Genomic DNA, 23,013 nt, shown 5'->3' with positions numbered 1-23,013 from the left:
GTACTGAAACCCCGGGCTTCCCATCAGGGTATCCCCACTTCTTCTGACACCTCCCCAGCATACCCAATTGAGGAGGACCCTAAGAAGAGAACATGCAAGAGGATGAATTTAGATTCTCCTGAATCTGTCACCAAAGATGCAGATTTTGATGAGGGCAAAGGGTGCCCATAGTCTCCTCCTGATGTCTCATTTGGAGATATCCTGGAGATCCTAAAACAGAGGTGAGTGGAAGCCCAGCAAAACCTTCATCAGAGGTATCTGTACTCCTGGAGGTGTTCGGTACTAGCCCGTCTAACTCCTGGGTAACTCCACCCACTGATGAGCTCATGGCAGGTTCCAGACACCATTAAGCCAGTCCCCTGGAAGCCAGACAAAATCATGACAGCTCCAGTGGATAAGCAGTTTTGGTCCAAGGGTGTGCCTGTTGATGCCATGGTCGTGATGGTGGCCACTAAGAAGGAACATGCTGAAGACAGTTCCTCTGTTCATCCCCCAACTAGGAGACTTGGGAGATGGCCAGATTCAGGAAGCATGACTATTTCAGAGACCTTTGCATTAAGGTCAATGAATTATTTAGCACATTTCACAAGACTACAGAGGGACCTGATTAAGGAACTATTAGACACCCCCTTTGGATCTGTTCCTGAAGAGGTGAAAGCATCTGTCACCTCCCAGTTGACTACCCTACAATCAATATCCAGTCTGGGAGGTTCATTTCTAATGTAACAGAAGGAAGCTCTAGAGCAGTGGGTTCAGGTATTGCCATTCGGAAACACACCTGGATGCACTTATTTAATTTTATGGAGCCCTTTAAGTCTTCGTTCATCAATGCTCTTTTTGATGGAACATCTCTTAGTGGCCCCAGGGTTAAAGATACGCTGTCCATATGTGAGAAGGATGGAAAGACACTTTCTGCCATGGGCATACATTTTTCCACCCCTTAAAGATCCTTTTCAAACATCGAGGTGGAGGTAAAATGTAGTTCAAAAAATCTCATGGATTTTTCTAGGACACACGTGAAGGAGGTTTCCTCAGAGGCAGAGGGTGGAACTCAAATAGTAGATGCTGCACTCACGGCAGAGGTGGCCCACAGAACCAAGGATGTTCATCGTGTTACACTGCTGCAGTCATCACACTTGGGTTATCTGCCGTCAGGCGGTCCCGCAGTCGGCCTGAGTTCCAAAGTCTTGGTCCGGCGACGGTTGCGGTCGCTTCTTCCCTGACATCAGTGTGACAGGGGTATAAAAGAGGCAGCCGATGCCATTTTCTTCAGTCTTTCTTGCCGCGCGGTGCCCGAAGCAGAAGCAGTTCGCAAGTGCCGGTCGGCCGACTCCTGAGATTTTCAAATCGAATTTCAGACCGAATTCTTCAATAAAGCTAAGTACCCCATTGGGGAATCTTTTCTTGCCTCAGACCGATGTCAGAAAAAGTTAATAATTGCATTTCTTGTGGGAAGCAAATACCTCATAAGGATTTTCATTCTTATTGTATTCCTTGCCTAGGCCCAGACGACGACGTCACAGGTTGTCGGTTTTGTGCTAGGTTTAACAAACGAACTATTAAACGTCGGTTTGATTTCGCCCGACATTATTTTGGCAGAAAATTTAATTACACCATGCCGTCGGAGCAACTGACGACCGGGATGCATAAAAAGCGCAAAGATAAGGACAGGCAGCCAAGACCCAAACTAGACACCGAAGCCTCTGCTAGGCCAGTCGCCAGTTCTCCGGTTTTCAGTGAGGCGCCTACGCAGCGCCTGACGACCGCTGATTTAGAACCCCAGGCTGCATCCGACTCCCAACCGGAGATTGCTGGGCCTCCAGAGCATTTATCTTTAGGCCCTTCCAACTCCATGGCTGAAGGGGATTCTGGTGTAGGTGAAAGGCCTTCAGTTGCCAAAGGTGTCTTCAGACCGACTACACTTACTATAAAATCCTATGCAAAGCTGAAAACTCCTTTAAAAGTAAAGAAGCCTGTACAGCAGTCTCCAGTACAAGGCCCCATGCCTAAGAAACAGATGCTTAAGATGGCTGCAGACCTAATTACCCTAATCAGGGGTTCCCATCCCCCTCCTGACAAAAGGCCTAGACAGGAAGAGGACTACGCTTCGTCTGACCAGGTTTCCATTTCCTCAGATTCTTCTGAGGAACAGGAATACTCTTTTCCCCCTTATGAAGACTCTGATGCTGAAGAGTCTATTCCTTCAGCATCTCCCCCAGAAGACTACTCTTTTGGGGAAACTTTACATACCATGAGGGAACATTTCCACTGGGAAGACCAGGATTACTCTGATTCTAAGAAAAGGCTCCGAGAGTTCCTTTTACTACCCCAGCACAGACCCCTTGCTATTCCACCTGTGTTAGACATTGTGGATGATGTTTATTCAGAATCTAGCCTTAACCCAGATTCATGACCTCCTGCATCAGCCAAACCAGACAGATACTACAGAGTCCCTGACTCAGACAAATTCCTATATAAAAGCCCTGTTGCTGACCCAGAGTCTCAAAGGGGTTAAGGCCTCTATTGCTAAAAATCCTGTACCCTCTGAAAGGGATTCTAGAGCACTAGACAGATGGGGAACGAAAGTATATACCTCAGCTACTCTAGCTATGAGGGCCTTAAATTTCCAGTTTCACATGCTGAAATATCAACAATATTTGATGTCTCAATTAAAACAAAAAATGATCACACATACAGAGCAGCCTGATTACAAGGAAATGCAAGATTTGTTGCATGCAGCAGAACAAGTGGGAAAACATACTTTGCAATGTGGATTTGATTCATTGGAAGCTTCTTGTAGAGCAGCAGTAACAGGGTCTGTCATTCGTAGGCATGCTTGGTTAAAAGAACAAACTTTACCTGATCATGTTAAAGCAAAGTTATTGGATGCACCTTTACAGCAGGCTATCTTATTTGGTGTGAAAGCAGAAGAGGTTTTAAGAAAATGGAGGATAAGGCAAAATCTATGCAGATGGTCAAGGATTTTTTACAGGTTCAACCCCCTCGTTTCAGCAGAAATTGGCCAACCAAAAACTGGTCCTTTCCAACTTCTGACAGACCACAGAGGGGCAAATACAGACGCCCAAAGGGCAGAGGTCATCCACAAGGCTCTTACAAGCCTTGACAATGGGGTACCACAACCCAGAAAGGAGGAGAAGACAGGTCTCAAACTTTCAGAAGACAATCACAATGATTTACCCCTCAGACTGCCAAGCAAATCCCTCTTGGCAGCTCCCTTGGGAGGAAAACTTGCACTTTTTGCAGACAATTGGCACATCATCACAAAAGACAAATGGGTCCTAAATATTGTATCTCAAGGATACAGGTTCCACTTTCACACTTTACCAAGGATAAAAGGAATGCCAAACCTGCCACCAAATCAATGGGCAGAGGCTCAAAGACAAATTACAGCACTCATGGGCATGACAGCCATTCAACAGGTTCCTACACAGGAGCAAGGACAAGGATTTTACTCAGGACTCTTTCTGGTTCCCTGAAAGGACAAAGCCTGGAGACCCATTCTGGACCTTTCAATTCTAAACACATACCTGGAAGTACCCAAATTCAAGATGCTCGCACTACAGCAACTTCTTCCCATGCTGGGCAACAAGGCTTGGCTAGTAACGTTGGACCTCAAGGAGGCATACCTGCATGTCCTGTCAGACAAGATTGCAGAAGATACCTCTGATTTATAGCAGGTTCAACTCATTACCAATTCTCTGCACTGCCCTTTGGCATATCTACTGTGCCCAGGGTCTTCACAAAATGCCTGGCACCAGTAATTGCATACTGCAGACAAAGAGGAATTCAAATATATCCATACCTGGACGACTGCCTTATTCAAACAGAAAGCAAGGACATTCTTTTAAAACATCTGGCGTTTGTAAAAAGCCTACTAAGTTGCCTAGGGTACACAGTAAACGAAAAGAAGTCAAAACTAGTGCCCTCACAAGACATAATATTCCTGGGTGCCAGCTTAAATACAATGGCCCAGATGGCTTATCTCACGCCAGACAAGCAAGGACAACTGACTCAATACTTCAAAATGATGGCAACAAAGACCCAACTCCCTGCAAGAAAAATTCTGCAGGCCTTGGGATTCATGGCATCTTGCATACTACTACTTCCATATGCCAAACTGCATATGAGGAAATTACAATGGTACCTGAAAAGCGTATGGACTCAACACAGCCACAGCTTGGAAACAGTAATACCACTCATTCCCTGACTTCAACAGGAGTTTCTATGGTGGGCTCAGGCAGGTCACCTCAACAAGGGTCAGCCTTTCACCTTACCCACAGCCAGGCAAACAATAACAACAGATGCATCGGATTACGCCTGGGGAGCACACATGGCAGGACAGTGTATTCAGGGCAAATGGTCTGCAGATCAAATGCATCTCCACATCAATCAAAAAAAGATGCTAGCTGTACAAAATGCCCTAACAGCTTTCAAGGACCTCCTACATCCAGGACAACTTCTAATAAAGACTGACAACACCACAATGATGTGGTACATAAACAAACAAGGAGGCACACATTCCTACCCCCTATGCAGGCAAGCAATGACCTTGTGGAACACAGCACTCACCTACCAAGTTCAACTACAAGCACAATTCCTGCCAGGAAAGAAAAATACATTGGCAGACAAACTAAGCAGAAATATCATGGATCCTCACGAGTGGAAACGAGATCCACAAGTATTCACAATGATAACTCAAAAATGGGGGTGCCCAGACATAGATCTGTTTGCCTCCCCCCAAAACTACCATCTACGGAAATTTTGCACAAGGACATACCACACACACTAGCTTGGAAAGTGGACGCCCTCTCATTCAGTTGGAAAACATTAACAGTGTATGCCTTTCCTCCACTGCCTCTTCTGGCAAAGGTGCTCCTGAAAGCCAGAGAGAGGCCACAAGTGATACTCATTGCTCCAGACTGGCCACGCCAACACTGGTATCCAATATTAAGGAACATGGCTCAAGGCCCACCATGGATTTTACCTCAAATTCCTCACCTGCTGACTCAGCAAAACAATCAGATTATACACGGCCAGCTCAAGACCTTAAATCTGGCTGCGTGGCAGATTACCTAAACAACCAGTCAACACTTCTCTCTAAAGCTGTTATGGATGTCATTCTGGAGGCCAGGAGACCCAGCACCAGGAAAACATACTCAGACAAATGGAAAAGATTCTGCGCCTGGAACCAGGCTAAAGGCCAAAATCCTCTTGTCCCAAATATTCCTCAGATTCTGCAATATTTAACTGAGATGTTGCACAAAGGCCTTTCCTTTTCATCTATTAAGATCCACACTTCAGCTATTTCAGCTCATTACAACACAGATCCTCCTATATTTTCACATCCATTACTAAGACAGTACCTCAGAGGGGCTAAGAACATAAGACCGCCCCGGAGACCACCAACACCAACTTGGGACCTCAATTTTGTTTTGTAAAAACTTACACTACCGCCATTCGAACCAGCTTTTTCAGCCGATTTACAATTTCTATCATGGAAAACTGCCCTGCTGCTAGCAATAACTTCAGCAAGAAGAGTCTCAGAGGTACAGGCTCTTATTGCAGTGGAGCCTTTCATCATTTTTCATCAAGACAGAGTCTCTTTACGAACTAACCCTTCCTTTATGCCAAAGGTGGTATCCAGTGTGGCTCTAAACCAAACCATTCATTTACCCACCTTTTATCCAAACCCCCAAAATAAAGAGGAAAGGTTCCTACACTCTTTGGACATTCACAGGCAATTACGTTTCTACTTGGATAAAACTAAGGCTTTCAGAAAGTCTGACCAACTCTTTGTATCCTATGCTGCAGGATCACAAGGAAAGGCTATCTCAAAACAGACCATTTCAAAATGGATAGGACATTGTATCCATTTCTGCTACACACACCATGGGAAACTGGTACCTGGTAACATTATGCCCCATTCCACCAGGGCTACAGCAACATCAGCAGCCTTCCTCAGAGGGGTACCAACCAAGGATATTTTGGAGGCTACAACTTGGAGTTCAGTGCACACCTTCACCAAGCACTACCACTTACCTCTATACTCAAAAACCAGAGCTGGCTTTGCCACTGCAGTTCTGCAGGGCCTACTAGCTTCTCCAAACCCTGTTTAGTACCAACCACCCAACCTTAGCTTTGGGATTCAACCCAAGTGTGATGACTGCAGCAGTGTAACATGATGAACATAGTACAGTTTTGTACCTACCATAAATGTAGATGTTCGAGTGTTCACACTGCTGCAGTCCAGGTTACCCTCCCACCATCCCCTCTTCTTACCTGGGTTTTATCTATACCTCCCTTTTTATACAATCTATATGATGCATTTCTATATGGTGTATTTGCTTACAGCTGTAGCTATTGTTTTCTACTTATGTATTTTACTTAGGATTATGTATTGCCTTCCTATTTGGAGGCACCTGACATCTGGGGCAAGAAAAACTGAAGAAAATGGCGTTGGCTGCCTCTTTTATACCCCTGTCGCACTGACGTCATGGAAGAAATGACCGCAACCAACGCCAGACCAAGACTTTGGAACTCAGGCTGACTGCGGGGCCGCCTGATGGCAGATAACCCAAGTGTGATGACTGCAGCAGTGTGAACACTCGAACATCTACATTTATGGTAGGTACAAAACTGTACTTTTCAGAGACTCTTTCTTTGGTAAGCCTTTTCAGCACTCCTGAAAGGAGGCCCAATTGTCCCCCTGTGGAGGCAGTCGGGGGTCATTTGTCCCTGCACCGAAAAGGCTGGCTAGAAATAACAACAGATACTTGGGTGCAGAGGATTATTTCCAGAGGTTATATAATACACATTTCCCTTTATCCTCCCAAGTCAAGAAAATCCCCCGATGTTCCAGCCAATCAGAGGGAACAAGCAGCAATTCAAATTCAAAGGCTGCTAGAAAAGAGTTTTCCAAAAAGTCCCTGCAGACCAGTTAGAATCCAGAAAGTACTCAAGGTTCTTTATAGTGCTAAAGAAAACAGGAGACTGGAGACCAGTTCTGGATCTCAGCATCTTAAACAAATCTGTTTGAAAGACAAAGTTCCGGATGATCACAGTTCACTGCATTCTTCCATTTTTGGAAATGGACAATTGGATGTGCTCAATAGATCTTCAGGATGCGTACTATCATATAAAGATGACAGACGATCCAGGATATGTTTACGCTTCTGGCTGGGAACCAGTCACTACCCATTCAAAGTTCTGCCCTTTGGTCTCATCACAGCCCCCAGGGTGTTTACCAAATGCATGGCATTCATAGCAGCTCACATGAGAATGCAGGGGTTCTGGGTGTTTCCATATTTAGAGGACTGGCTTATTTCTGCCTGGATCAGCCATCAACTCATTTTGGCAAGAGAAAAAGTGATCCAGACATGTGCTCTGCTAAGAATAACTATAAACTACAAAAAGTCTCATCTAGAACCATGTCATAGTCTAGACTTCATAGGAGCGCTGCTTGATACAAAGTCAACTATAGCCTCACTTCCTCTCTCCAGAGTTCAGACAATAAAATCACAAGTAAAACAGTTAGTTTGCAGTACCAAAATCTCAGCCTGATTGGTCCTTCAGACGTTGGGGTCAATGGAGGCAGCAATAACAAAGATTACTACCCTTAGCCAGATTTCACAACGAGAGTTCTTCAGTGGATGCTGGCCTCCCACTAGTGAATACTTCACCTTCCTTTATTGGCTCTGATACGGGTCACCAATATATGCAAAAGAGATCTAATGTGGTGGATTCAGTCAGAAGAGGTTGTACAAGGCCATTTGCTTATTCCCTCTCAACGCAAGGCCAATGTGACCACAGATGCTTCCCAGTTAGGGTGGGGGGCATTACCTGGAAAGAGAGTTCAAGGCACTTGGTCTGCCGAAGAGGCTGTTTGCATATCAGTGTCCTCAAGTTGAGAGAAGTGCTTCTAGCATTGCAGGCCTTTCACAATGCTCTACCTTCTGGAACAATTGCAATTCAAACTGACATATCAGCGGTTTGATACATCAACAGACAAGGAGGAACTAGATCTCAGCCCCTGTGTCGAGAAGCGCTCAGGGTTTGGCAATGGGTGATCTCTTCCAACTGCTTTCTTATAGCAATGCATATTCAGGGGGAAGTCCAACGTATTAGCTGACAAACTGCACGGGTACATACTACTACCTCATGAATGGTCCTTTAACAAATACATAGCAGAATTGATGTTCCAACAATGGGGCCAGCTTTGATGCAATCTCTTTGCATCTCCCGTAAAGAAGTGCAGCAGCTACTTTGCCCTAATCCCCCCACAGGGGGAGTCACAGAGGGATGCTCATCTCCATGATTTGCCCCCCAGTCTACTTTATGCTTATCCCCCAATTACTTTGATTCCAAAGTTCCTACAGAGAACTGCCAGGTTGAAGAGCAAAGTCATCCTCATTGCACCCTATTGGCTTCGACAGATTTGGTTTCCCTTCCTGTGACCTCATTTAATTCATCAACCTTGGATTTTCAACCCAGCTCCAGATCTGCTGTTTCACCCTACAGGCATGATGCATCCAGACCTCGCCAGTCTCAAGCTGACAGCTTGGTTTCTCCATTTCCTGTATTTGCCCGACAGCCTATGTTCTCGTCTCCTGTCCGCCAGATTTTTATCCTCCCTTAAACCATCTACAAGGACAATTTGTGCTAGTAAATGGAAAAGATTAGTATACTGGCACTTCAAAACGATGTGGTACCCTTTTCTGCTCTGCTTCATAATATTCTTGATTTCTTGTTGCTTCTTTTTAATCAAGGAGCTAGTTCTTCAGCAGTTAAAGTTCAGTTGGCAGCAATTTCTAATTTCCATACTGGATTTAATGGTTCCTTACTCGCTTCTCATAAGCTTTGTAAAACCTTTTTACGAGGCACACTTCTGTTAAGACCTCCGTTTAAAGATTCTACTTCTCCATGGGATCTAACTCTGGTACTGCAAGCCCTGGTTCATCCACCCTTTGAACAATTTACCAGTTTTCTTTCCAAATTTTTCAAACAAGGGCAAATATTTGTTACATTTATTGGATGCTCATAGGCAATTGTGTTTCTATTTACTCAGAACAAAGGATATCAGAACTGCAGATCAGTTATTCATTTCCTTTGCTAATATGAAACTGGGTAAACCAATATCCAAAATTACTCTCACCAGATGGCTTACTGGTTGCATTTCCTTTGTTTACAACAAGTTGGAAATCCCTTTACCAAAGCAAGTACATGCTCATTCAATCAGGTCCATAGCAACTTCCTCAGTTCTTCATTCAAAAGCTTCCATGGATGAAATTTGTGCAGCAGCGACTTGGACTTCCCCCTCATACTTTCATCACTCATTACAAAGTGGGGTTTGGTATCTAAAGGTAGAACATCATTTGGCTCATTGGTGCTTAAGGATATCCTGCCTTGAGTCCACCATGGGATTTAGGTCACTGGGGACTCTGTCCCATCAGTTGAACATAATGAAATTGACAACATCAGATAAAGAGGTTATGTACTCACCATAGTGTTCCATCTGTGTTGTCCATTTTCATTCTTCAACTCTCCACCCACCAAAGCCCTCCTTATGGTTTTTCTGGAAGAGTGAGTGGACATGAAAGTATTGGCATAATCTAAGTATGAAAAAGCTCCAGATGTAGTCTTGTCTAACCTTATGATGTCTCTCGTTTTTATGCCTTTTTTGTATAGGAATTATTTCTCTATGCTTTAGCTAGCAAACAAGATCTGAGGTAATTGGGATTGGTATATTCTGGGTAAGCGAGAAACATGAGAGTTCTAAGTTGCCACAAGCTTTTGCAATGGCCAAGTTGGATCCGACATGATCCAAACCAATCAGATGAAGAATAAAAATGGACAACACAGATGGAACGTTATGGTGAGTACATAACTTGTTTTTTTTTTCTACACACACACACACACACACACACACACACACACACACACACACACACACACACTAGCCAAAAGTATTCCAAATTATTTCACACAAATGCACTGTAGTCCTATAAAGCCAAATCCTTACATAAGAAAGTGAGAAAAGGACTGGTTGCTTTCATCTGCAAACAACCCCTGTGCTCTTCACTCAACGGTTAAAGCCACTTTACTGTGTACACCTTATATGACTGTGATAAAAAAAAATACTCAACCTCTTAGCACAAGAATCATAGACCAAGCCAAGAAGTAATCAAGGGTAAAGGCCCACAAAATAGGAACAGATTTTAAATATTGGTTGTATATAGTTAAGAAGGTTTTGCATTCACAAGTATTTCCATTGCTCAATCCCCAAATTATATTAAAAAGGCAAGCGATATGCTTTCTTGATATCCTGTTACACTGGTTTTGAATGCATGTGCTACTTTTTTCAGTTGCAGATGTATCTTTCAGCCTTTTGCTCAAGAATTGTGGACAAAGCCAAAACTTGTAAAGGGACAAAGGCCCAGAATCAGAGACAGTTTTTAAAAAGCACTGTAGTCACTTCACAAGTTAATAGAGTAAGAGGTTTTGCATTAAAATGCAGTTTCAGATCAATATGAGTTATGAAAGTAATACCTGCTACTATTGGCTGAAATCCTAAATGATTTACCAGAAAATCAAACACTTTATGAGGACCAGGGCAAGCAAAAATATAAGGCAAAATAAAAGTGGGTTGTGCAAACAGTTGATTGGCATGGTTCCAGAGCAAATGCACATAAAATAGTTAACAGCATGGCTGACAATAGTAACTGCAATCCTTAAAGTTATGCCATCATTTTTTTAATAAGAAATCAACCACAAATGTAAGGTAAAATTGGTCACAATATGTAAATTCAGGGACACTTTTCTTTCCTGTAGCCAGAAGTGTTTAGCAATCCTAATTTCCCTCCACCATCACTGAACGTTTTCCTAATTATGCACGTCACAGTCATCATCTCATATCAAGGTCATTAGCATGTACTTCATGTTCACAAACAACTGATTAAATCACTGAAGTATTAACAAATTGTAGAGGTGGCATTTAAATGATTTAAGAAAACTTGCAAAATTAGCAAGTGTTACATTCCATATGTAAGCAAACTAAAGTGAGTTAACAGTGCTGAACATAGAAAACTTGTTTCAAATCAACAGAAGCCTTTCTGAGATGCATGGATGGGTTGCACTCTGAATCCATCGTCCCTATTGTAATCTTCTACTGTGCATAAAGGGAAACAAAAGGAGACTATCAGGACTACATAGAAGCAACTACATCAGGGAGATTTAATGAGTCTGTTCTTAATTAAACATGGTAGCATTTAAAGATGATTTCTTAATAGTAAGACAACAGTGGGTTCAGGCTGCTAGGTGGCGAGACATTTTTTTGCAGTATATTTAGTTATGGACAGATAGCTTAAGTGAAATTCAGTGGCAGAGACATATGGCTTTCACAAATTCATAGTGATCATACTGAAGCATGCAGTGTCAAGCCCACAGATTCAATAACCAAGTGTATAGAGAGGGAATAATGTCCATGGCATCATAGGCACCTAGAGACAGAAGACAGTATGGCAGCAGCCAGCAGCAGGTTGCCCAGTGGGCATTCAGTGGCAGTGAAAGATCAAAACACAATGGGCATTGTTGTTATTAAAGTTTTGTGTGGACTGTTACACCCTTTGCAGTGCCTGAAACACATACTGCAGCCTAAATCTGACTCCAGCACCATGCCAAGAGTTCCTTCAGAACAGTAGAACACTTCTCCATGTTACAGTTACATAAAAATGTTTGTACACCAAAATATTACTTCTCCTTCTGCCGAGTACCTGGTTGTTAAACCTGTGGGCATAATGAATCTATGGCATCCATATGTCTTTGCCGCTGCATGTCAATATTTCTGTAAATTAAATTTGCATGTAAAAGGCTCTCTAGATTCCATTTCTGTAATATACATATATTAGAATTTAAACTTGCATAAAAAGTTTTGGAACTGCATTACACTGCTAGTGAGCCTTTGACTCACATTATCAGTCTTTTTTGCTTACGTAAATCAGGCACAGGTCTGTGACTAGTTTCATCTTATTTTACCCTATTGATGTAGCAAGGTCAGCTCAGGAAGTGGACTAATCCCAGTCATGCCAGCGAGTGCAGTCCCACTTCTCCCTGTAAGAAAAGCTGGATATAAATATATGTGTTATGCTTGAAACAGTGTAGATCTGATGAAGTCATCTAATAGGATGAAAGTGCTCATCTGTCTCAATAAAGATCATTACATGTGAACTCTGCATTGAGAGTTTTATGTGCATTATTTTTTATTTTACTAAGGAAGCATGATATTAATTTAAACAGGTTGGATTGCTAAAGGGGAGATCCCAGAATGGGACACTAATGCAACGAAAGGGTTCAAGTAAAAACTAGTCTAACTTGCATGAAATGCATGGAAGAGACAACAGGGGAGGAAGGTCACAAATAAGAGGTCATATCTTTGCAACTGCATCTCGGAGTTTAGTGCAGCAGATCAGTTTAACTCATATATGCTTTAGTTGACCAGTGCCTCTGCTTCTGGAGTCAGCAGCTAAAAGTAATATTTAAATCTGAGTCTTGCTTCTCTTAAAATTGCATTCCTAGTAGCACCTTACTTGATGCTGTTTCTAAATGGGCATTCAGATTTCTTACATGCATCATTCCTCTGTGTCTTTCTTCATTTTGCAATTAAGAGAACATATTTTTTATGTTTTCTGCCATCTTAAAAAAGATGTATCCAAACAATTCTATCCATATTTGCTCTTATCAGCTGTTTCCACAATGTACTAGTACTCTGGTCTCTGCCTTGTTCATCATGTAAAAAATTGCACAGTATTTTTTCATATATATATATATATATATATATATATTTTTTTTTTTTTTTTTAAGTCATGAACTATTATGTATTTGCAGTTTTATGGTACCATTTATCAGTGTTTAGCATGAATTTGCCATAAGACTAGCAATACTAATCGGCATTTCCTACCTTCTTTCTTAGGTAAATAGTCTGGTTGGTGAATGGGGATGGACCAAAGATGATGTAATTCTACATGTGTTGCCACTGCATCATATGCATGGAATTGTTAATAAGTTATTGTGCCCCCTGTGGGTTGGAGCAACCTGTATCATGCTGCCAGAGTTCAATCCCGAGAAGGTAAGCCTTTTTAAAATATTATACAGTAGAACTCTGTAAAGAGCTGAGAGTCACCCTTGGCATACAAACCCATATGTGTCTATATGCAAGTCTTAAAATAACAGAGAGCTGGACCTATGAACTAAATACCTGGGAGTTTAATTCACTAATGCTGTGAAAATTGAGATATGACTCTCACATACTGACAAGGGAAATGACAAACGGGTTGTCAGCACATGCACATCATTTTCCCTCACTAAATAAGGTCCCAACACATAAACCCACATATGCAGAGGTACTCACAAGTAACTTCCCAAAAACTTTGAGGCCTCCCATATGCTGTCTTCAGCCACATGCAAACAAAACCAAATTAACACCAACCAGTACACATAAAAATACACATCACAGTGTTTCCACAAGCAAGCCTTTAAGGTGAAACATCACACATTCAGTCATCTTGGTCATAGGAGACTCCATCGTGAGACATCTGGATGCCCCCTCACCAGGTTGGATAAAGAGAAGATTACAGTTAAGTTGCCTATCTTGGGGCCAGGATTCGCCAGATCACGCAGGCACTCAGTCACTCAACCACAAGTACCAGTATGACTCAGTCATAGTCCATGTGGGTGTCAGTGACATGAGATGTACCTCCTTGGACTATATGAAGAGATACATGATGGACCTCCCTGAATACCTGTCACAGGCTGGTATGAGCCTAACATTGAGCAGCATTCTACCCTCATCAAGAATGATACCACAATATAAACAGAAAATGATTAACTTCAATAATTGGCTTAGCTACTGGTGTCATTCCAAGGGGATCCAGTATTTGTCATCCTGGGACGACATGATCGACAGACCATGCTGCTTTGTCAGAGATGGTCTGCACCTGCCAACTCTAGGCTTTCAAATATGGGCCTAGGCATTAGCCATCCCCATAGTGACTTTTTTGAACAGTGGCAAATCAACATACGTACCAACATAAGAAATTCTTGTAATGCCAAGCAAAAGGTGCTACAGCTCAATGCTAGAAGTCTTAACAAGGAACTGCACTCCCCGGAAGCTCATCTTGTGCTGGAGAATGCTGAAATCTGTGCAGTTACAGAGACATGGTTCAAGGCTGTGGAAAGCACCACAGCAGTGCAAGGTTGCAGTGCCTGTCACACATTCAGACCACCCTCTGAAAAGGAAAAAACGAAAGGAGGAGGTGTTCACATTTACATAAAAAGTAATCACACCTCTAGATTGTGTAAGCAGGATGAAACACTTGAGCTTCTTCATGACCATAGACAAAATCCTCCACTATATCGTCACTAGCTACAGGTCACCAACCATTTGTTTGTATCTTTCAGCTTTTCCCGGTTAGGGGTCGCCACAGCGGAACTCTGGTCCGCTAATGATTGGCAGTAGATTTTTACGTACTGGCTTGCCGGGCCTAACGCACAACCCTCAACGAAGGAACGCCCATTCACGCATGTCCCTACACAGAAGACGCTCTAACTGAGAATCGAACTGGCAACGTCTAACTGTGAGGTGACAACGCTACCGCAGCACCACCACCGCAGTTACAGGTCACCAACCATGAACCATGAAATCCACATCACATACCTAAATTTACTTGAATCGCATACCATTCAGCCCAACATACTACTCATGGGCGATTTTAACTACTCCTTCATAAACTGGGAAACATATACAACCACTAACATGCAAGCTCAGAGATTCCTGGACTTTGTCAGTACAAATGAGCTGGTCTGCAGTCCCACTTAGGGGCTCAAATATCCTTGACATAGTACTTACAAACAGTTTCCAGATGGGCTTCGTCCCAGTAGAGTGGAGGGCAGAAACAATCATCCCTGTGCACAAAGGGGCACCATTAACAGACCCTGGAAACTACTGACCGATAAGTCTGCCTAGCCTCATATGTAAGACTATAGAAAGGATAATTGTGGACCTGATTAACAATGACATAGAAAATCTCCAGACCCTAGACCCAACCCAGTTCGGTATCATCAAGGGCAGGTCCAGTCTGGTGGACTTCTATGAGAATGTCACCAAGGCCATGGATGAGGGTAAGACAGTGAATACTGCCTACCTTGACCTGGCCATGGCATTTGACACAATATCCCCATGCAGGTATTATAGATAAACTCACAAAATTGGGCATAAACCTCTACATCACCAGATGGATAGCCGAATCAATGTTGATAGCCAAATCAGCCTAGTCTCCACTGTCTTTCTAGACCTGTCTAAAGCATTTGATATGGTCTCTCACAACAAGCTCCTAACTGTCCTCATTGAACTCAGCCTAAGTAATTCCACTCTCCTCTGGTTTAAAGACTCTCTCTCCAACAGCCAGCAGGCTATCAAATGCATGAACTCCCTATCTCCCCTCCTACCAATTACTCTAGGTGTACCACAGGGATCCATACTTGTACCCCTGCTTTTCACCATGTTAACAAACAACCTACATGCAGGCTCCCATCAAGCAGGTCTGGTCCAATATGCTGATGCCACATTAATCTGATCGGCCATCTCTCTCCAAATTCTTCCAGAAAAAAAAAAACAGGAATCCTTCACCGTCATAGAAACCTGGCTGTCAAACTCTCAACTTATTCTAAATCCCCCCAAAAAATAACTCATGCTGTTCAATTCCCTCAAAGGTACTAACCCCATTCCTCCTTTTAAAATATCCTCAGCAGACAACACCCTCATCACTCCAGTGCAGCAAACCAAATTACTAGGGACAATCATTGACCAAAATCTGAAATTCAATATGCACATAGCCCAAAGCATAACTAAAGTTCCCAAAAAACTTGGGACCCTTTTCCAATGCAAAAACTACATGACCACCGTCAGTAAAGCCGTCATAGCTAGAACTCACCTACTCTCCACATTACTATACTCATCCCCTGTCCTAACTAATGTAAACAAAAAGGTGACTTAAACAAATTAACTACTTGCTATAACAAAATTTGCTACCAAATTCTCCTTTCGATACCACCACTGTCATGCCCTTAAGCAATTAGGCTGGCTAGAACTACCCAACTTATTAAACTTCTACCAACTTACAATGACGTATCAAATACTTTATCACCCCCAAAAAACTCCAGCTGTTATAGGCCTAATCAACCTGTACAACAACAACACCAACTAAGATCTACAAACAAAGTGCTTGTAGAAATATCTAAAAGTAAATATGTCAGGTGACTCATTTTACTCAAGTGCAGTTACTAAAATCTGCCCCCCCCCCCCCCCCGAAATCAGAATGCAAAATAACAACTCTAACTTTAAAAATCTACTAAAGTCATACCTAACCAATTCCTGGATATGTAACTGTCAAGACCCAGACTAACTTACTAAATACCCAATCCCTTCTCATAGGGATGCTCCATGATAATGTGTACAGTTACATAATTCCTGACACTTCAATGGGTATTACCAGCTCACTGTAACCTCCTGTATCTTACATCTGTCCGTTATGCTTAAGGTATTTTGAATTACTGTGTTTGGCTGCTATTTTGGCATTGACTGTTTCTGAATACATATCTGTATTATTGTGTTGTCTTTTTTCAAATATTTGCTTGTGCCAAGATGTACTATGTGGAGCTTTTCTCCCGGGGCCTCCGATGAAAACAGGCACAGCTTGCCCAGTCAGACTTTCCCGGTAAACAAATGTAAAATAAATAAAAAGAAAAAATAAATGGCTCACAGATAGGATACATGTTGTTAGAGTGGGGGAATCCACATTCAGGATGAGGCCAGTCACCAGTGGAGTACCACAGGGCTCAGTGCTGGCCCCCCTACTGTTTGGAATATACTTCTCAGATGTCAAGACTAATGTAGATGACCTTGGGCTGAGCAAGTTTAAAGATGACTGAAAGTTGGGGGCAATCATTCACTCCTCTAATGATGTTGATTTCCTACAAAAAGGTCTGACGCAGACTAATGATTGGTGTCAGAGCCATATCCTCAAACTAAATACGAAGAAGTGCATAATAATACCCTTTGGGAAATCAAATACCCCTGCAAATTACAACATTAGTAGCACACTCTAAGAGTGGACCCAGTTGTAAGAGATCTGGGTATTCAGGTAGATAAATGCAGAAAATAAAACGATACTAAGGCAGCAAAGGTCCCAACAAGGCAAAACAGCATACAATGACAAAAACAGCAATCCAGGACCACCAAAGCTTCAGGTAGAAAAACTTTAATAAAAGGTTAGCGCTTTCATGCCAATAACTCGGCACTTCATCAGACAAAATGCAAAGAAAAAAGAGAACTCTTTATAATACAAACAATCAATGTAACAATTTACGCTCTCTTAATAAAGGCTTTAAAGGTACATAGGCATTAAGTCCAGGGCTTCTGTGTGCCTGCAACTTCATAATCCATTTACTTTCAGCCTTTTCAATACAATTATTCAAATCGCCACCCCTCCTATTGACATAAAACCTCTGTTGTTGTTGTTGTGTCCTTCGGCTTTTCCTGGTTAGGAGTCGCCACAGCGAAATTCCGGTCCGCTAATGATTGGCAGTAGATTTTTACGTGCTGGATTGCCGGGCCTAACGCACAACCTTCAATGAAGGAACGCCCATTCATGCATGTCGCCACACAGAAGACGCTCTAACTGAGAATCAAACGGGCAACGTCTAACTGTGAGGCGACAATGCTACCGCAGCACCACCACGGCAGAATAATACTAAAAATAAAAAGAATGATCTTTAAAAACTTAAATATGCCTATACAAAGCACTACTGTCATCTTTATTCCTTACATAACCAACATGTTCTAAAATGCATTTCCTTAAAGTCCTAATGGTTTTGCCTACATAAAAACAACAGCATTTTGTGCATGTAGCAAGATATATAAGGTGTTTACTAGTGCAGTCTGCATAAAACCTTGGGTTAAAAACAAAACTATTAGATGGATGTGTAAAAGTTTTAATGTCTGAAATATGGTGACATGCAGTACAATTGCTGCACACGAAAGTGCCCAATCTATCAGAAAGAAGCCTGGCACTACTGCTTCTGCCATAACAAAGCTGCCTCTTAAGAGACATACCATTCTTAAAGCAAAAACATGGCATAACACCTACAACATCAGATACAGAACGATCTGAGGTGAGTATGGGCCAATTCCTACATATCACCTCACAAATATCCCCAGTATATTACTAGTGAAAGTAATTACCGGTCTAACATAATTCCTGTTTGATACTCTAGTTCTGACACTATGATTATCTTTTTTAGAAAAAAATGGTCTAGCTGGACCAGATCTAACTTCTCTCACATTTTCCATAGCTAAATTAACCTCTCTAGCAGAATAGCCTTGTACTTGTAATTCTTGTCTCAATGTACCTAAGGCAGTATCTAAAGCCTCATCACTAGTATGCAGTCTTGAAGTCCTAAAGGCTTGATTCCTACCTATGTTCCTAAAAAGTATGTAGGATGCATACTATTGCAATGGAGCAAAGTATTCCTTCTGCAAGTTTTCCTAAACACTGAGTTTTGTAACCCACTAACATCTTTGTATAGATGAATATCTAAAAAATCTATATATGTCAAATGTGCATTAACAGTAAACCGTCATGGATTCAAGGTAGCTAACAAATAAATCCAGCTCAGAAGTAGTCCCATTCCACAAAAAGAAAATGTTCACAAATCTCCTGAAAAACTTTAGTTGTGACAAATATCTATGGACAGAAAAAACAAATTCATCTTCCCAATTAGACATTACAAGATTGGCGTAGCTATTGGCACAAGATGTGCCCATAGCCACTCCAACCTTCTGCAAATATATGCACTCATCGAACATAAAGGCATTGTTCTCCAAAATAATATCCAAAAATGTACAGATCAAAAAAAGTCATATCATGGGAAAAGTCACTGTTTATGCAAAAATAATCTCACTGCCTCAACACCTTCAATGTTGAGTATAACTGTAAAACACGTATTCACATCAAGTGTAACCAATAAACAATTATAAACATCATGAATAGAATTATATTCATATAAATCATGTAAAAAATGCTGTGTATCCCTAAGGATGGTATCTATCTTGTTAACTACAGTTCTTAATTTATGCTCTACAAAAATAGACATGGGCTCCGTGATCCACCCATTATCCGAAACAATAGGTCTTAAGGGTGGGTCACTACTGTTCTTATGTACCTTAGGTAACCCATGAATCACAGGTAAAAGGGGAAACTCCACAGTAAAGTAGTCATAAAGATCTGGATCTATCATCCTATACATAAGCAAATCATATAATTCATCACATACATATTGAATCAACCTTTTCAAAGAGGCAGGTTGCAATTTCACAGACACATTCTTCAGACAACATAGCAACCATCTTCTGTACATGCAGTACTTTATCAAACACAACAATGCCCCCTCACTTATCTGCAGGTCTAGTTTGAATGTTATCATTCTCTCTTAACATCTTCAAGGTATCCCTTTCAGTATTAGTTAAATTCACAAAATGCTTATTACAATTAGAACCACGTTCAGCATTTAAGCTAATTATATCCTGTTCGCATTTATTTAAAAACAAGTCTATAGATGGCAAAAAGCTAGGGCAAAACACATTAGGTTTCTTATACAAATTAATACCACTAACAACAGGAAAAATAGTTTTTAACATGACATTACGAGCAAACAAATGCAGTTGTAACATAATATCAACAGGATCTGCTTTAAAGGCAGGTATAAAGGAAAGTCAATGCTTCAAAACTCTGACCTGCTCAGCTGTAAGCTGAACAGAAGAAAGGTTGAAAACTAATGTGTTCTTGGCTGCTTCCAATCCTGTTTCTTGTTCATTCCTTCTTTGCAGGATAATTTCTGTTTCCTCTTCTCTCTCCATGCTGGAAAGTCCTTGATGGCTACTGGCAACAACGGAAAAGGAGCTGATGTCACTACGGGACTAGCTGAATGTTTTCTTTTTACTCCTTGGCTCTCATTTACATCCACAGATGACACAGTCACTGCCTATGCTGAAACAAAGGCCACTGGCGCTTCCAATGATGTCATCACACTCACAGATGGCAAAGAAGTGTGTCTAGCCTCTCGGTCAGTAGATTGACAAGCAGTTTCATTCACAACTGCTGAAGGGGCATGTCTATCAGCAACAAGAGCTGTATTCAATGTAGAGCTCTTATTTCTATTTACGTTAGATGTTTCACTCAAAACATTGCCCTCATCTTTCGGCCAAACAAAAATATGGCCTTTACTAAAGTCAGCAAAGTCACGATTCAATTTTTTTACCCTTCAGAGCTTTCAATTTATTTTCATAAATTGACACATTAGTAAAAGCCTTATCCAGTCTCATTATATACAAGTCAGATACTTCTCTCGAAGCCACTTCTTTAAAGAGGACATCAATCTTATTAGACAAATCATCCTCTATAGGTTTAAAGAAGTTAATCAGTAGACGCATATAGTTAAAACTAAGTTCTATATTTAACTCCTGCACTTCCATAGCTGTTCTGGGAAAGCAGTTCCTTGTGTATGTATCCGCAGTACTCTTAAACCTCTGGGTACCATCTTAAAATGCAAGCAGGCTTCAAAATGAAGTTGCTGCCATCGGTATCGTTTAAGCCTATAAAGCTTATTCTCAAGCTCTTTAAGTCTATTGGCAAAAAACTCAGAGTCAATAATACTTCTTCACAAGCCTCTCTATCCCCTAAATTCAGGGCACATAAAGGGTTCTTCTCAACATATATGAAACGTGTTAGTTTCCTCATGGAAGTAGTCTGTTCAGCACTAGCAGGTCTATAATCCAGTTCAAGGTCAAAACCATCAGCCATGTCTGCCAAAAATAATGAACAAGAGTTAAATGCAGAAAATAAAATGATACCAAGGCAGCAAAGGTCCCAGCAAGGCAAACCAGCATACAAGGACAAAAAACAGCAATCCAGGACCACCAAAGTTTCAGGTAGAAAAACTTTAATAAAAGGTTAGCGCTTTCATGCCAATACCTTGGCACTTAATCAGACAAAATGCAAAGAAAAAAGAGAACTCTTTATAATACAAACAATTAATCAATGTAACAATTTACGCTCTCTTAATAAAGGCTTTAAAGGTACATAGGCTCGTGAAGAAGTGAGTATTATTGACTCTGAGTTTTTTGCCAATAGACTTAAAGAGCTTGAGAGTAAGCTTTATAGGCTTAAAGGATACCAATGGCAGCGACTTCATTTTGAAGCTTGCTTGCATTTTAAGGTTGTCCCCAGAGGATTAAGAGTACTGTGGATGCCTGCACAAGGAACTGCTTTCGCAGAACTGCTACGGAAGTGGCAGGAGTTAAATCTAGAACTTAGTTTTAACTATATACATCTACTGATTAACTTCTTTAAACCTATGGAGGATGATTTGTCTAATGAGATTGATGTCCTCCTTAAATAAGTGACTTCGAGAGAAGTACATGGCTTTTATATGATGAGAGTGGATGAGATTTTTTACTAATGTGTCGGTTTATTAAAATAAACTGAAAGCACTGCGGGATAAAAAATTGAATTGTGACTTTGCTGACTTTAGTAAAGGCCATATTTTTGCTTGGCCAGAAGATGAGAGCAATGTTTTGAGTGAAACATCTAACGTAAATAGAAATAAGAGCTCTACATTGAATACAGCTCTTGTTGCTGATAGACACACCGCTTCAGCAGTTGTGAATGAAACTGCTTGTCAATCTACTGAATCAGAGGCTAGACACACCTCTTTGCCATCTGTGAGCATGATGACATCATTGGAAGCTCCAGGGGCTTTTGTTTCAGCAGAGGCAGTGACTGTGTCATCTGGGAATGAAAATGAGAGCCAAGGAGCGAAACGAAAACATTCAACTAGTCCCGTAGTGACGTCAGCTCATTTTCCATTGTTGCCAGTAGCCATCAAGGACTTTCCAGCATGGGGAGAGAAGAGGAAATGGAAATTATCCTATGAAGTAGAAACGGACAAGAAACAGGATTGGAAGCAGCCGAGAACACGTTAGTTTTCAACCTTTCTTCTGTTCAGTTTACAGCCGAGCAGGTCAGTGTTTTGAACCATGGACTTTCCTTTATACCTGCCTTTAAAGCAGATCCTGTTGATATTATATTACAACTGTGTTTGTTTGCTCGTAATGTCATGTTAAAAACTATTTTTCCTGTTGATAGTGGTATTAATTTGTATAAGAAACCTAGTGTGTTTTGCCCTAGCTTTTTTCCATCTATAGAATTGTTTTTAAATAAATGCAAACAGGATATAATTAGTTTAAATGCTGAACGTGGTTCTAATTGTAATAAGCATTTTGTGAATTTAACTAATACTGAAAGGGATGCCTTGGAGATGTTAAGAGAGAATGATAATATTCAAATTAGGCCTGCTGATAAGGAAGGGGGCATTGTTGTGTTTGATAAAGTATTGTATGTACAGAAGATGTTGCTATGTTGTCTGATGAATGTGTGTATGTGAATTTGCAACCTGCCTCTTTGAAAAGGTTTATTCAATATGTACATGATGAATTTTATGATTTGCTTATGAATAGGATGATAGAGCCAGATCTTTATGACTACTTTACTGAGGAGTTTCCTTTTTTACCTGTGATTCATGGGTTACCTAAGGCACATAAGAACAGAAGTGACCTACCTGTAAGACCTATTGTTTCGGGTAATGGGTGGATCACGGAGCCCATGTCTATTTTTGTAGAGCATAAATTAAGAACTGTAGTTAACAAGATAGATACCATCCTTAGGGGTACACAGCACTTTTTACATGATTTATATGAATATGATTCTATTCATGATGTTTCTAATTGTTTATTGGTTACACTTGATGTGAATACGCTTTTTACAGTTATACCTAACATTGAAGGTGTTGAAGCAGTGAGATTATTTTTGCGTAGACACAGTGACT

General features: G+C 41.2%; 1 protein-coding gene across 3 annotated transcripts in view; it reads left to right on the top strand.

Annotated features, from left to right (window-relative positions):
* Positions 1-23,013, top strand: part of ACSF3 (acyl-CoA synthetase family member 3) — a 1,464,159-nt gene that overhangs the window by 398,052 nt on the left and 1,043,094 nt on the right. For all 3 annotated transcript variants that reach the window (XM_044081689.1, XM_044081688.1, XM_044081690.1), the window contains one exon: positions 12,986-13,141. In XM_044081689.1, the coding sequence (XP_043937624.1) occupies positions 12,986-13,141 (156 nt within the window). The remainder of the gene's footprint in view (positions 1-12,985; positions 13,142-23,013) is intronic.

The sequence above is a fragment of the Protopterus annectens genome, chromosome 8.part1 (assembly GCF_019279795.1).
Source record: "Protopterus annectens isolate FY-2018-M chromosome 8.part1, PAN1.0, whole genome shotgun sequence".
NCBI lineage: Eukaryota > Metazoa > Chordata > Ceratodontiformes > Protopteridae > Protopterus > Protopterus annectens.
The sequence above is the reverse complement of the archived record's forward strand: the minus strand, read 5'-3'. Positions and strand labels throughout refer to the sequence as shown.